The sequence below is a fragment of the Gadus morhua genome, chromosome 18, assembly GCF_902167405.1.
Source record: "Gadus morhua chromosome 18, gadMor3.0, whole genome shotgun sequence".
NCBI lineage: Eukaryota > Metazoa > Chordata > Actinopteri > Gadiformes > Gadidae > Gadus > Gadus morhua.
The window spans coordinates 142673-159394 of NC_044065.1; the positions used below are offsets into that span (position 1 = coordinate 142673).

The 16722-nt window shown below is 47.6% G+C and overlaps 1 protein-coding gene across 1 annotated transcript; it reads left to right on the forward strand.

Annotated features, from left to right (window-relative positions):
• Window positions 1-17: 17 nt before the first annotated feature.
• On the forward strand, window positions 18-13337 carry luc7l (LUC7-like (S. cerevisiae)). The gene is given in 10 exon segments (XM_030339688.1): window positions 18-227; window positions 2184-2278; window positions 2400-2498; window positions 3700-3810; window positions 7658-7801; window positions 9510-9617; window positions 9620-9694; window positions 10016-10104; window positions 12012-12041; window positions 13049-13337. Coding segments are annotated over 10 exon segments (1101 nt in total). The 5' UTR covers window positions 18-166.
• The last annotated feature ends 3385 nt before the right edge of the window (window positions 13338-16722 follow it).

Here is a 16722-nt window from a genome sequence, read left to right on the forward strand (position 1 = left end):
GACATTCCATTGACTGAAAACCGGAAGCTGGCGGGCGGTTCACGGAAGAGAAGCTCGAAGTGGCGTCTCTAGGAAGAGTGGATATATTTCAAATATATAACATAAACCAGGGATATTGTGTGCATCGGCCGGGAGATAGGGAGACGCTGGAGAAGAGGCACGCGAGATGTCTGCTCAAGCTCAAATGAGAGCTCTGCTCGACCAGCTCATGGGAACAGCGAGGGACGGTGAGTGGAGCAGGGTGCTAGCCGAGCTAGCTACTTAGCAAGATGGCGCCGTCGTAAAGGCTCGTTGTGTTGTCGGGATGAACCACCGAGGGATGAATGGGTGACTGCCGGCGGCTGTGTTCTTTATGTAGGCCAGTCTCGACCACCTCCTTAATGTTTGTATCCATTGGGGTTCGCCCACTGTTTATTTTCAATCGTGACACGGAGTTTCTGATCGGATGTATTGGACGTCGACTCCCGCTTCCTAGAGTTAACCCTAACCCTAGGGTTAACCTCGACCCTAGCGTTAACCCTAACCACAGGGAACGGGTCTGAACCCTCGGAATTTGGAGAATTGAACCACAAAACCCATTTTCTAAATAGTCTGGTTACCCTAAATTGTCAGATATAGGCAAAAAAAGCATTAACCCTGCTATGTCGGTAGAACCAAAGGAATGGTGAATATTGTGTAGACCTATTTAATAGGGCGGAACCTTATGTTATTGTTAACCTTGCATTTCTTCTTCGAACGTTTTTTTTTGTGGATACAAACATTAATTAATAAAGCAGTATGGTGTCTTCTCAACATACATGGCGACCTATTTACATCCGAACCAACCCGCACAGAAGAAGTTCATCTTTTCTTTCAGTTGAATGGGTGGAAATTCGCTAACTTCTGGCTCATTTCAATCTTTTTAGAATAGGATCCTCATAGTGTGATTGACGGTGTGGTGTGTTTGTGGGCGATTGTGTTGAGATATTAAATTCATCCCATACATATGTTGCATACAAACTGAACAATTCTGGCCCCTTTATTCTATTCATAAAGGTTCAGTATCTTTGCCAGCCTACATCAATCTGCAAAGGAGTTGCAGAAAGCCTCATGTTCATCGAGCCGTGAGTCACACATGATTTTTAAAGCTGTTATGATGAATATCCAAACCATTTATTTGCCTTCTGGACGTTGTTTTTTTTTTATCACACAAAATGGCTAAATCTCCAGTGGCACTAGATTAACAGTTTGGAGCTTCAGTATAAAGACGTGTGGTCACGGTCATTAGAGCAGTTCTCAATGCTCCGACATACGTCTGTTTCCACAGGACCTGTTAGACACACAACATTTTGCACAGATCCTTTGCAATCTGACTTTTGTGTATGACTCCTAACTTCTTACTACAGGTATGGGCAAGAACACTGTTCCCATTTATACTTTTCAACAGCGGGTTTAGAACTCTGCCGCTGGGGTGTTGAAGATGCAGAGGGGTACAGTATATGGTGCAGAGCGCAGTGTGTATGAACTAACTCTTTCCTTCGTTTTCACTTTTCTTTTGATTCTGTGTTTTTTGAATTTCTTTTCAATGTCCCACATCTATTAAGGACTTGGCTGGAGCGTACTTCTGGAATGTTAACCTATATTATACCATAATTCCAAAACCAGCTCTCAACTGTGTAGTAGTAACAGCTGGGAACGCTGACATCCAGCGAGAACATTCCAGCAGCTAGCCCTTTCCCCACCTGTCCACCCCAATCCACCTAGACCTCACTAGTTCAGCTTTACCGCTCGCTGCTTGAGTTCAGACACAGGGGCCTGAGTCTTGTATCACGGGCAGAGCTAAACTCATCTTAAGCTGAACCTCATTCCAATGTTTTATTAATGAGGCATTGGGTCAGGTAAGCTACACTACTGGAAGGCCATCTGATTATTGGACTGTTGAGACTTTGGTAACTGATATCCCCTCACATTTGCGTGTCCTGGTAAGCTGCTGTCACCGCATATCTTAACTTCTAGTGTACATTGTTATTCACTTTGGATGGAGCAATTCCTTGAAGTTCAGCCGTAGGGATGAAGTTAGGCCTCTGGCCACATTGGAAACTGACTGGAAGACAATAACGCAGTAGATGAGTAGGTTCTGAAGCCTCGCAGCAGGTAGCCGGTATGAAAGGGGTCGCTCATTGGCTGTTCTTGGACTGTTTCAGGCGATGAGACGCGGCAGCGCGTCAAGTTCACGGACGAGCGAGTCTGCAAAAGCCACCTGTTGAACTGCTGCCCTCATGACATCCTGTCTGGAACGGTGAGCGGCGTGTGTGTGTGGTACAACAGTTATCCAAGCTTTAGTTGTGGCCTTCCGGGTTTTGGCCACCTGTTTATTGTCCATGGCAACAGCCCCAATAACATGTGTTTGTGGTCAACAGCGCATGGACCTGGGGGAATGCTCCAAGATCCACGACCTGGCTCTGAGGGCCGACTACGAGATCGCCTCCAAGGATCGGGACCTGTTCTTTGAGCTGGACGTGAGTTTCTCTTTTTGGGGCAACGGTCGTTTTACTAAGTATTAAGCTCAATTATCTAGGGTTAGCTTCTATTCTTAGTTAGTATTTGGCTAGTGATCTAAGGTCTCCCCTCCTCCAGAGTTAGGTAGCTGTTATATTTATTAGTTAGTAAATAGTATTGAGGCAGTGATCTAAGGTCCTCCCCCCTGGGTTAGGCTGTAGTTAGTTAGTTAGTAATAGTATTAAGGCAGTGATCTAAGGTCTCCCCCCCCCAGGGTTTAGCTGTTGTTGTAGTTAGTTAGTTAGTTAGTTAGTAATGGTATTAAGGCAGTGATCTAAGGTCTCCCCCCAGGGTTAGCTGTTGTTAGTTAGTTAGTAATAGTATTAAGGCAGTTATCTAAGGTCCCCCCCCCGGGTTTGCTCTTGTTAGTTAGTTAGTTAGTTAGTAATAGTATTAAGGCAGTGATCTAAGGTCGCCCCCCAGGTTAGCTGGTTGTTAGTTAGTTAGTTAGTTAGTTAGTAATAGTATTAAGGCAGTGATCTAAGGTCTCCCCCCCCCCAGGGTTAGCTGTTGTTGTAGTTAGTTAGTTAGTAATGGTATTAAGGCAGTGATCTAAGGTCTCCCCCCAGGGTTAGCTGTTGTTAGTTAGTTAATTAGTAATAGTATTAGGCAGTTATCTAAGGTCCCCCCCCCCAGGGTTAGCTGTTGTTAGTTAGTTAGTAATAGTATTAAGGCAGTGATCTAAGGTCTCCCCCCAGGGTTAGCTGTTGTTAGTTAGTTAGTTAGTTAGTTAGTTAGTTAGTTAGTTAGTTAGTAATAGTATTAAGGCAGTGATTTAAGGTCTCCCCCCAGGGTTAGCTGTTGTTAGTTAGTTAGTTATTAATAGTATTAAGGCAGTGATCCAAGGTCTCTCTCCCCCCCCCCCCAGGGTTAGCTGTAGTTAGTAGTTAGTAATAGTATTAAGGCAGTTATCTAAGGTCTCCCCCCCCCCCCCAGGGTAGCTGTTGTTAGTTAGTTAGTTAGTAATAGTATTAAGGCAGTGATCTAAGGTCTCCCCCCCCCCCCAGGGTTAGCTGTAGTTAGTTAGTTAGTTAGTAATAGTATTAAGGCAGTGATCTAAGGTCTCCCCCCAGGGTTAGCTGTTGTTAGTTAGTTAGTAATAGTATTAAGGCAGTGATCTAAGGTCCCCCCCCCCCCCCCCCCCCCCCCCCCCCCCTCCAGGCGGTGGACCACCTGGAGTCTTTCATCGCAGACTGCGACCGCCGGACGGAGCTGGCCAAGAAGCGTCTGGCGGAGACGCAGGAGGAGATCAGCGCTGAGGTGGCGGCCAAGGTGACGTCCAGTGACAGGCCCGCTCTACAGCTTCAGTTATTCTGAACTAGATCATACCTACCTAAAGGGTGGGGGTTTATAGAGAGGAGAGGTCACCATGACAACAGGCGGAGAGAGGGAACGTCTCGGGTCGAACTAGAGAGGATTTGATGTCTGTTAGTGAACAATAAGACCCTAAATGACTCTAGCACAGACCGTAACACAATCTAAATAATATTCAATATTTAAACATTTGGACCTTTCAAAGCTAAACTCAAACACTGCACCCGACAGCGAAACATAAAACCTGGCAGCGCATAGTCTGTATAATAGCGCATCAAGATTCTTTTCAGGCAGGATCACGATTTTACCGCAATTCTTTTTTATGTTGGTTTCGAAGTCTATTTTGCAAGTAACTGAACAGTACAACCAAACTAATTTCCCTATTTAAAAAAAAATCTAGCCCTAAAAGCAGGGGTTGACACTAAGGTTTCAAAAGCACTTGCCCATCGGGCAAGTACAGGTCAGGTTCAACTTGCCCGAATGTAATGTTCACTTGCCCAAATTATAATCAGAATCGTGAACGGGCCTCTTTTTGCCAGGCACCCGGCCTGGTTTTGGGGGGGCTCAGAAAAATTCTCCTAGCTCAGACTGAAGCTGAATGTTAGCTTCAGCACATAAAAAATAACAAACTTCTCTTTGTTTATTTATTTATCGAGCGCTCACATCGTGCCATGAAGTGATTTCAGTCCACCGTTCCAACCTATTAAAGCTATCGCCAAGTTATATGTAGACCTGCATGATTTTATGCAAATGTACATGACTAAATGTCAGAGGTAGTAGCAAAGATATGTCTTTTTAACTTTTAAGTTTCTTGTAGCTCTAACTGAATAATCACAATCGCGTTTCTAGTAGGGTTGTCAGTCACGATACTGGATTTTCTAACTTCAATACTATTCCTGGAAAAAGATCGATATTCTATACCATTTTTGATATCAGGGGAAAAGTTTTGTTCAGGAAAGAACATAACAAAAGTAAATAGATTATATCTCCACAACTGCAAGGGCGATAATGTCATCTTTGGGCCAAAAGAAAGATTGTTGTGCAAGTGAAATATTCAATGGGGATAATACTTGGTTAAAGTGAATAAAGCCATGGAACACAGCATAAGTGGAAGATAACATTTCCACCTGAAATAATTATCAGTATCAGTTGGTCGTTATCAGTTGGGAGCGCTGTCTTACTATGAGACACAAATAAAGGTAGATATCTTACAATTTTGACACTTGACACCTCTATTTAAAGTTCAGGGCAATTGAATGCACCAAGCCAAACACTCGCAAATAAATATATGGCCACTAGATTGCGCTGAAGAATATGTTTTCTGATTGAAGGCAATTTACCTATTTCCTAAGAACCTTCTCTTATTCATTGATTGAAAACACCATGTTAAGTTGCAAAATTTGGGCCAGATACTGGATAATCTGTTTATGGTGGTTTTATTAGATCAGAATCAACTTTGTGGACAAAAATCACAAAGGTAATACTTCATTTTTGGTTGTTAAAAGAAAAGGGGACGTTTCTTCTTAAGTTGTTATTTGCGAGTTTTAGTCACAGAATGATATGGTTTGGACTGTTGGAATAAGTGGAGGCTCAGCTTTCATGTAATATATAGTTTGTGAGGGTCCAATTTCGTGAAAAAGATTGCTATTGTTTTGTGCATGTGCACAGTTATGAAACCCAAAACCGTGTTCTTGACTTTCCTTGATAATTTGCCTCAATCCAAAGTACTTCCAAACTGCACTCCTCCATCACTACTCCATTTAACTTCTACCTAAACCGTTCGCGGAGGTGCTGCACTTGAGATGCTAGCTGTGTTGGCTAACCTTTAGCGAATCACTGCAGAGACCGCACTGCGAGTGAGTGACAGAAGGCGGGGCTATATTCGCACTGAAGCGATGCGTGTCTGTTAACTCGCTTTTCCGAGAGAAGAGAAGACAGCGCGCTGATCAATTGCAAATATTTCTATTTTGTGTGGTTTTGAGGAACAAAAGGTTGTTCTGCCGTTTCTAAAAACATTTGAATAAATAGCTTTTATATTAACATCCACCCAAAATCCACTTGCCCGTTCGGGCAACGAGGAAAAATCTCAACTTGCCCAAACATTTTTTTTACTTGCCCCGGGCAAGCGGGCAACCGTTAGTGTCAACCCCTGCTAAAAGGTAACAAAACTGAAAGAACTAACAGACCATTTAGGGCAAAGTACTAGGGATGGGCACGAGTAGTAAATTCCAAACTCGAGTCATCGAAGGAATTCCTCGAGGTTCAATGAAGTACTCGTTTAATCGAATCTATTTTTAGAATGCAACGCATCTGCAGCAGGAATAGGCCTAATAATGAACGGCAATATTAACAACCAAACATGTAATGTTAATATATGTTCAAAACACATTTTCCTTACAAAAATAAATATGCGTCTCACAATTTAAATCACGTCGAACCAAGGCCTGTAACGGTTTAAAAAAACTAAAACTAAACAAGTAGCCTAACCATTGCAAATAATTTAAATCTGCAAATAAAACGGCAGCAAATGGAATATGGAAATACTCAGCGTTGTGATCTTCTTTACACGGCCGGGACGACAGCTGCGTCTTGCGGCAGTGAAAATAGCCGACACACTTGGTTGCTGCGGGTCTGCTTTCCCGAACTCACCGTTGTGTTTCAGGAGCATATGTTGCCGCATAGTACTTGTAGTACTCTGGTAGCTCGATTTTGCTTGGCATATTTTACGTTTCACCTTATGATCTCCTATTTCTTCAAAGTATTTCAATTATTCGCTGCGCTTTGCTTTAACCCACATCCCTTAACTTTTTAATTCTGGCGTAGCCTGCACACGGCACGGAACGCGCCACACAGAAATGGATACATTTCATTTGCTTGTGCCTACGGCATGCGTTAGTGGCGCCGACAGAAAAATTGATAGATTTGCTTCAGAAAAACTTTGTTTGTGTGTGTATATGCAAACTCAAGTTGGCCTGTCCCACCAACCGAGTTCATTTGTAACGAGCAGTACTCGAGTAATCGATTCCTCACGCCCATACCCTACAAAGTACCTTTTCCAACAGATCTTTAATGATAGTGCAAGTCTGCCATGTATGAGCAGTCGCGTTCCCCAGTCTTCTTGTGACAACGGAAACACGTGTGCAAGCCGTGCATCGCACACAATCCACCCAGCACGCTCACGTGCATGTAACGCAATGCAAGCGAGCGATGGAGGACGTTAAGAAGAAATTAAGAAGTAATTGAGAGAATAGCGCCGGACAGTCTGATTAGTTTTTTCAGTTATCATGGCCTTTTTGTGAAATTTATGAAGTTACGATTGAGCCTCTTATGCTCGCAGTTAACGCGTGCTTGAGGCGCTGAGCAGGGTGACAATTCCATAATGCCTTGCATTTCGTTTAATAAAGGCGTGCTTTCACACACGTAAACGTGTCATTACTATTCTGAGAAAAGATGGAATAACTGTGTCGAGCTTGGTTTCTCCTCTGTCGGACGCGGGCCGGGACAGAAACATGCGGGCCCGTTCCGCACTCTAGTATGAGCCATGGAACCGTAACTTACTGACTGTGCACTGTAGCAAGATACTAGCGATCTGTAAAGGCAGATCGCGGGGAGACAAGGGAGACATTTGAATCCTTCACAATCTAATATTGCACACCCCTAGGCCAGGGGTCCCGTGGAGATGGGGTTCTGGACCCTGACGGGGGACAGTGATCCGATGGGGTCCTGACGCTGAGCTACTGCAGCACAGCGGTCAGGACCCTAGCGGACAGCCTGCCCTATCCTGACGCCTGTTGTCCTGCTGCAGGCGGAGAAGGTCCACGAGCTGAACGAGGAGATCGGCAAGCTTCTGGCCAAGGCGGAGCAGCTGGGCGCCGAGGGCAACGTGGACGAGGCCCAGAAGGTCCTGCAGGAGGTGGAGAAGGTCCGCACCACCAAGAAGGACGCCGAGGTGAGGAGACGGCCACACCGCCTCAATGTGTTCCTCATGGCGTTCCTCATGGTGTTCCTCATGGCGTTCCTTATAGTCATGTGGTGTTCCTCATAGTCTCATGTTGTTCCTAATGGTGTTCCTCATTGTCTCATGTTGTTCCTCATGGCGTTCCTCATAGTCTCATGTTGTTCCTATTGTGTTCCTCATGGTCTCATGTTGTTCCTAATGGTCTCATGTTGTTTCTAATGGTCTCATGTTGTTCCTAATGGTCTCATGTTGTTCCTAATAGTGTTCCTCATTGTCTCATGTTGTTCCTCATGGCGTTCCGCATAGTCTCATGTTGTTCTAATTGGCGTTCCTCATGGTCTCATGTTGTTTCCTATAGTGTTCCTCATTGTCTCATGTTGTTCCTCATGGCGTTCCGTATAGTCTCATGTTGATCCTAATGGCGTTCCTCATGGTCTCATGTTGTTCCTAATGGCGTTCCTCATGGTCTCATGTTCTTCCTAATGGTGTTCCTCATGGTCTCATGTTGTTCCTAATGGCGTTCCTCATGGTCTCATGTTGTTCCTAATGGCGGCGTTCCTCATAGTCTCATGTTGTACCTAATGGCGTTCCTCATAGTCTCATGTTGTTCCTAATGGCGTTCCTCATAGTCATGTTGTTCCTAATGGCGTTCCTCATAGTCTCATGTTGTTCCTCATGGTCTCATGGTTTTCTTCATAGTCTCATGTTGTTCCTGATAGTCTCATGGCGTTCCTCATAGTCTAATGTTGTTCCTAATGGCGTTCCTCATATGCCGCTTTTCCACCGCACATGTAGCTCGACTCGACACGACACGACTCGACACGACTCGACACGGTAGCAGCGCGGGTCCTTTTCCACCGCAAATAGTACCTCCGGGACGTGGGCGGGGTCGGCTGCGTGAAAGGGCCGTGACGTATTTTTGTACGCGACGCAAACAACACCTACGTAACCCACACATGGACAGAACCCACATAACAACAATGGAGAACATCGATGCGATGGTATTCGTGTTCATATTATTAGCTGGCATGTTGAAGAAGTGGAATATGTTGGCTGCGGCGCTGCTATGGCTGTTACCAGCATGGTTGCCATGTCGCTCTCGTGACTTCGTCACACTCTCTGGCCAATCAGTGGCCGGCCGTCTGCCGACGTCACCTTTTAGCATCTGCTCAGCTGCTTGGAACCTAGAGCGAGGGCGTGGTACTAGAAAAAGCAGCCACGTTCAGGTACACAGATACCATGTTTTCGCGGGTGGAACGCAAAAAATGCGAGCTGAGCCGAGTCGTGTCGAGCTGGTACCATGCAGTGGAAAAGCTGGCAATAGTCTCATGTTGTTCCTCATAGTCTCATGTTGTTCCTAATGGCGTTTCCTCATGTCTCATGTTGTTTCTCATGGTCTCATGATGTTTCTAATGGCGTTCCTCATTGTCTCATGTTGTTCCTCATTGTCTCATGGCGTTCCTCATGGTCTCATGTTGTTCCTAATGGCGTTCCTCATAGTTCATGTTGTTCCTTATGGCGTTCCTCATGGTCTCATGTTTGTTCCTTATGGCGTTCCTCATAGTCTCATGGCGTTCCTTATGGCGTTCCTGATGGTCTCATGGTGTTCCTCATCTCACGGTGGGACCGATGGGATTGATCTAAACGGGTGAAACCCTTCCTCCTCATCTCTAAATGTTGTCTCCTGGCGCCCCCTCAGGAGGATTACAGGAACTCCATGCCCGCCTCCAGCTTCCAGCAGCAGAAGCTGAGGGGTGGCGAGGTCTGCTCTGCCTATCTGGGTCTCCATGACAACGACCCGCCTATGCTCTCTGCTCCGATCACTTTGGCGGGAAGCTGCACCTGGGCTTCATCCAGATCCGAGAGAAGCTGGACCAGCTGAAGGTACGGACCGTCTGGAGCCAGACTGTAGACCTCCACCTCTCCTAACCCCCCCAGATACAAGGGTTAGGGTTAGGGTTAGCCCTAACCCTCGTATCTGGGTTAGGGTTAGCTGAACCCTAACCCTAACACAGATACATGGGCTGCAGCAACACGTCTTTACCTCTCGTCTCTGGGGCCCCTCACAGCCTTTCTATTGAGTCACTATCTGACGTCCATCTTAATCTCTATCGCATGTTTTGCCGGGTTTGGTTCTTCTGGAACCGGTGCTCCGGGGCTCGTGGAAAGGAGAACCCGTTGAACCAAATGTTTTATTCTGACCAGAAAACGGTGGTGGAGAAGCAGGAAGTGAGGAACCAGGAGAGGCTGAAGAGGAGAGAGGAGCGAGAGAAGGAGGACAAGGTGAAGAAGAGGTGAGAACCCCAATGGTGCAGTGACCTTAGTGGAACCCTTACCTGTTACTAACAGTGACCTTAGTGGAACCCTTACCTGTTACTTACAGTGACCTTAGTGGAACCCTTACCTGTTACTTTACAGTGACCTTAGTGGAACCCTTACCTGTTACTTACAGTGACCTTAGTGGAACCCTTACCTGTTACTTACAGTGACCTTAGTGGAACCCTTACCTGTTAGTTACAGTGACCTTAGTGGAACCCTTACCTGTTACTTACAGTGACCTTAGTGGAACCCTTACCTGTTACTTACAGTGACCTTAGTGGAACCCTTACCTGTTACTTACGTGACCTTAGTGGAACCCTTACCTGTTACTTACAGTGACCTTAGTGGAACCCTTACCTGTTTACTTACAGTGACCTTAGTGGAACCCTTTACCTGTTAGTTACAGTGACCTAGTGGAACCCTTACCTGTTACTTACAGTGACCTTAGTGGAACCCTTACCTGTTAGTTACAGTGACCTTAGTGGAACCCTTACCTGGTTACCTTACAGTGACCTTAGTGGAACCCTTACCTGTTACTTACAGTGACCTTAGTGGAACCCTTACCTGTTACTTACAGTGACCTTAGTGGAACCCTTACCTGTTACTTACAGTGACCTTAGTGGAACCCTTACCTGTTACTTACAGTGACCTTAGTGAACCCTTACCTGTTAGTTTACAGTGACCTTAGTGAAACCCTTACCTGTTACGTACAGTGACCTTAGTGGAACCCTTACCTGTTACTACAGTGACCTTAGTGGAACCCTTACCTGTTACTTACAGTGACCTTAGTGGAACCCTTACCTGTTTACTTACAGTGACCTTAGTGGAACCCTTACCTGTTTACTTACAGTGACCTTAGTGGAACCCTTACCTGTTACTTACAGTGACCTTAGTGGAACCTTACCTGTTACTTACAGTGACCTTAGTGAACCCTTACCTGTTAGTTACAGTGACCTTAGTGGAACCCTTACCTGTTACTTACAGTGACCTTAGTGGAACCCTTACCTGTTACTTACAGTGACCTTAGTGGAACCCTTACCTGTTACTTACAGTGACCTTAGTGGAACCCTTACCTGTTAGTTACAGTGACCTTAGTGGAACCCTTACCTGTTACTTACAGTGACCTTAGTGGAACCCTTACCTGTTAGTTAAAGTGACCTTAGTGGAACCCTTACCTGTTAGTTAAAGTGACCTTAGTGGAACCCTTACCTGTTAGTTAAAGTGACCTTAGTGGAACCCTTACCTGTTAGTTAAAGTGACCTTAGTGTAACCCTTACCTGTTAGTTAAAGTGACCTTAGGGTAACCCTTACCTGTTAGTTACAGTGACCTCAGGGTAACCCCTACCTGTTAGTTACAGTGACCTTAGTGTAACCCTTACCTGTTAGTTACAGTGACCTCAGGGTAACCCCTACCTGTTAGAGTGACCTCAGGGTAACCCCTACCTGTTAGTTACAGTGACTTTAGTGTAACCTTACCTGTTAGTTACAGTGACCTCAGGGTAACCCCTACCTGTTAGTTACAGTGACCTCAGGGTAACCCCTACCTGTTAGTTACAGTGACCTTAGGGTAACCCTTACCTGTTAGTTACAGTGACCTCAGGGTAACCCCTACCTGTTAGTTACAGTGACCTTAGTGTAACCCTTACCTGTTAGTTACAGTGACCTCAGGGTAACCCTTACCCTCAGGGTAACCCTTACCTGTTAGTTACAGTGACCTTAGGGTAACCCTTACTGGTAGTTACAGTGACCTTAGTGTAACCCTTACCTGTTAGTTACAGTGACCTCAGGGTAACCCTTACCTCAGGGTAACCCTTACCTGTTAGTTACAGTGACCTTAGGGTAACCCTTACCTGTTAGTTACAGTGACCTCTGTTTTTTGCAGAACCAGATCAAAGAGCAAAGAGCATAAAAGGTAGAGTACCTCCTCCTGGTTCTAACCTCATTACCTCCTCCTCCTGGTTCTAACCCTCATTACCTCCTCCTCCTGGTTCTAACCTCATTACCTATCCTCCTCCTGGTTCTAACCTCATTACCTCCTCCTCCTGGTTCTAACCTCATTACCTCCTCCTCCTCCTCCTGGTTCTAACCTCATTACCTCCTCCTGGTTCTAACCTCATTAACTCCTCCTGGTTCTAACCTCATTACCTCCTCCTCCTGGTTCTAACCTCATTACCTCCTCCTCCTGGTTCTAACCTCATTACCTCCTCCTCCTGGTTCTAACCTCATTACCTCCTCCTCCTCCTCCTCCTGGTTCTAACCTCATTACCTCCTCCTGGTTCTAACCTCTTAACCTCCTCCTCCTGGTTCTAACCTCATTACCTCCTCCTCCTCCTGGTTCTAACCTCATTACCTCCTCCTCCTCCTCCTGGTTCTAACCTCATTACCTCCTCCTCCTCCTGGTTCTAACTTCATTACCTCCTCCTCCTCCTGGTTCTACCCTCATTACCTCTTCCGGTTCTAACCTCATTACCTCCTCCTGGTTCTAACCTCATTACCTCTTCCGGTTCTAACCTCATTACCTCCTCCTGGTTCTAACCTCATTACCTCCTCCTGGTTCTAACCTCATTACCTCCTCCTCCTGGTTCTAACTTCATTACCTCCTCCTCCTGGTTCTAACCTCATTACCTCCTCCTCCTGGTTCTAACCTCATTACCTCCTCCTCCTGGTTCTAACCTCATTACCTCCTCCTCCTGGTTCTAACCTCATTACCTCCTCCTCCTGGTTCTAACCTCATTACCTCCTCCTGGTTCTAACCTCATTACCTCTTCCTGGTTCTAACCTCATTACCTCCTCCTCCTCCTGGTTCTAACCTCATTACCTCCTCCTCCTCCTCCTGGTTCTAACCTCATTACCTCCTCCTCTTCCTCCTCCTGGTACTAACCTCATTACCTCTATCTCCTCCTCCTGGTTCTATCCCAGGTCCCGCTCCCGCGAGCGCCGTGCTAGGAGGCGGTCGCGATCCCCCATCCCGCGAGAAGAAACGTTTCGCGTCCCGCGAGAAGAAACGTTCTGTGTCCGCGAGAAGAAACGTTCTGCGTCCCGTGAGAAGAAACGTTCTGCGTCCCGTGAGAAGAAACGTTCTCCGTCCAGGGACCGCGAGAAGAAACGTTCTGCATCCCGGGACCGCGAGAGACGGCGGCGCCACCGCAGCCGGTCCCGTAGCCGCAGCCGCAGCCACCGCCACGAGCAGAGCTCCAGACACAGGTAGCACAACCCTACACAGGGAGGGCTCCAGGTAGACAACCCTACACAGGGAGGGCCCCAGGTAGACAACCCTACACAGGGAGGGCTCCAGGTAGACAAACCCTAAACAGGGAGGGCTCCAGGTAGACAACCCTACACAGGGAGGGCTCCAGGTAGACAACCTTACACAAGGAGGGCTCCAGGTAGACACAACCCTACACAGGGAGGGCTCCAGGTAGACAACCCTACACAGGGAGGGCTCCAGGTAGACAACCCTACACAGGGAGGGCTCCAGGTAGACAACCCTACACAGGGAGGGCTCCAGGTAACACAACCCTACACAGGGAGGGCTCCAGGTAGACACGACCCTACACAGGGAGGGCTCCAGGTAGACAACCCTACACAGGGAGGGCTCCAGGTAGACACGACCCTACACAGGGAGGGCTCCAGGTAGACACGACCCTACACAGGGAGGGCTCCAGGTAGACAACCCTACACAGGGAGGGCTCCAGGTAGACAACCCTACACAGGGAGGGCTCCAGGTAACACAACCCTACACAGGGAGGGCTCCAGGTAACACAACCCTACACAGGGAGGGCTCCAGGCACAGGCAGACCCTCCCCCCCTGACGTTGTGGGGTCTCCCCCCTCTCCTCTCTCCCCCTGACGTTGTGGTGTCTCTCCCCTCCCCCCTGAAGTTTGTGGTGTCTCCCCCCCTCTCCCCCTCCCCCCTGATGTTGTGGTGTCTCCCCCCTCTCCCCTCCCCCCTGACGTTGTGTTGTCTCCCCCCTCTCCCCTCCCCCCTGACGTTTGTGATTGTCTCCCCCCTCTCCCCTCCCCCTGATGTTGTGGTGTCTCTCCCCTCGCCCCTGACGTTGTGTTGTCTCCCCCTCTTCCCCCTCCCCCCCCTGATGTTGTGGTGTCTCCCCCCTCTCCCCTCCCCCTGACGTTGTGTTGTCTCCCCCCTCTCCCCCTCCCACCTGACGTTGTGTTGTCTCCCCCCTCTCCCCTCCCCCCTGCAGGCATGCAAAACTAGTCACTTTTCGGCGAAATTCGCTGTTTGAAGACAAAATTGACCACTTGTGTGATTCGTGGAGATCCGTTGAGAAAACATTTGGGGGGGGGGGGGGGGGGGGGGTCTGATGGCCAGCCATGGAGTCCTTGTAGCGCCTGCTAATACATTCTTAATGGATAGGCGAGCGGACCAGAGAGAAGACGCAGGCATTCTGTCAGGAGGCACGACAAGTGGGCGCACTCCCGTGGAACTGTCGCTTCCGTGCTCGTCGAACACATGCGCGCGCTCGTGAAGCCGCGCGGCCAGCCGACAGCGCGAGCAGAAAGTCGCCCTACCATCTGAAACGGCCAAGCGTGAGCCAGCGGAGCCTTTAAATGCCTCGATTCCACGAGCGTTTCCACCGCCAACAGTACCCTCATGGTAGGCCGGATGTCGATCGCCGCGGCAGCTACGTAACATCCCGAAGGTGAACGACGAGAACTGATTCCCAAAACAAACATAACAAAATGATGGTCACGTAAATAAAATATACAAACGAACAGAGCTTCGTCTCCCCGCGACCATTATATTATCTAAACGTTCTCATCGATTCAGCCAATGAGAGTCCAATCACGTTGCCATGGCAACGCGAGGGTAAACAAATGATAAGGCACCACCACACAAGTTAACTAACGATCGATGTAGGCTTCAATATCATGCAAGCACTTTGTTTTCTTTTTATTTTGTTCTACATCACAATTGCATGCTTTAATAAAGTATTGTCTTTAATAGGTCCATGCTCCACCTCCTTGTTCGCCCAAGCTAACGTTTTACGCGACATGTCCATTGTCCAGAATAATACCTCGCGGCTTGTTTTTATCCCCATGTCACGCCCACTTTTGGCGGTGGAAACGCGAACCGTGCCTCAACTTTGCGAACCGAACCGAACGCACCCTCCGGTGGAAACGCGCCAAAAGAGAATTTTTCAGCCGGTCACCAGTTGTGTTGATGCATACTAGTCGATATAGCCGAGAGAAGTCGCTGTTTTGCAAAGCGGGCCCTTGAGACACTGGTCCAGGCCAAGAAGAAAAAGAAATAATGGCATACTCCTATTGCCCTGTCCTCCCACCTCTTTTTATTCTTCTCAATATTCTTTCTTAATTTTGTAATAAGTTGTGTACCTATTGGGGCTGCCCTTGCGCATAACAAATTAATGCTTTGTTCGTAATTGTGCGCAGTCCTGTAATTTTTTTTAGCTTGTGACTAACCCTAATACATTACAAAAGTAATAAAAAATGTAAAAGAAAACTCCCCGGAGTATAAACCTGGAACCCTATAGTGGGTCTGTGTTTTTCTCAGCTAACGCATCATTCTCACCTTTTTCGACCCGAGCCAGTTTGCATGCCTGCCCCTAACGTTATGTTGTCTCCCCCCTCTCCCCTCCCCCCTGACGTTGTGTTGTCTCTCCCCTCCCCCCTGACGTTATGTTGTCTCCCACCTCTCCCCTCCCCCCTGACGTTATGTTGTCTTCCCCCCCCCCCTTCAGGGAGCGCAGAGACGTCGTGAACGGCCGGTCGGGACCCCCGGCGAGCAGACGAGCGGGGTTCAGGAGACTTCTGATGTCCACCCCCCTCACCCTCACTCCTGGGGAGGCGGAACCCAAATGTGTCACCGTACAGCCGCAAGCCCCGCCCCCTAGAGTCATGATTTATTTTTTCATTTTTAATTGACGGCTCTTCCAGCCAACAGCCTTCGTTCTCACCCCACTCCCACACTTCATCCATTTATATACACTTATTCTGTTTGGCCCAATGTGTAAAAAAAATAAAAAGGGCCGCCCACCATCAAGGGAAAAGGTGATTGAACCTGTATGCAACTGGATCTGTGAGCCTCCCCACGGTCCCTTGGGTTAGACCTTGGTTTAGACACGGTCCCTTGGTCTAGACCTTGGTTTAGACACGGTCCCTTGGTTTAGACATGGTCCCTTGGTTTAGACCTTGGTTTAGACACGGTCCCTTGGTTTAGACCTTGGTTTAGACACGGTCCCTTGGTTTAGACACGGTCCCTTGGTTTAGACACGGTCCCTTGGTTTAGACCTTGGTTTAGACACGGTCCCTAGGTTTAGACCTTGGTTTAGACACGGTCCCTTGGTTTAGACCTTGGTTTAGACACGGTCCCTTGGTTTAGACACGGTCCCTTGGTTTAGACACGGTCCCTTGGTTTAGACCTTGGTTTAGACACGGTCCCTAGGTTTAGACCTTGGTTTAGACACGGTCCCTTGGTTTAGACCTTGGTTTAGACACGGTCCCTTGGTTTAGACACGGTCTTTGATACACATGATGAATGTAAATAGACGTTGGATATGAAGGAGGCTGTTGTTATGTCCAGCTGCTCTCTTAAGACGCCATGTTTAAGTT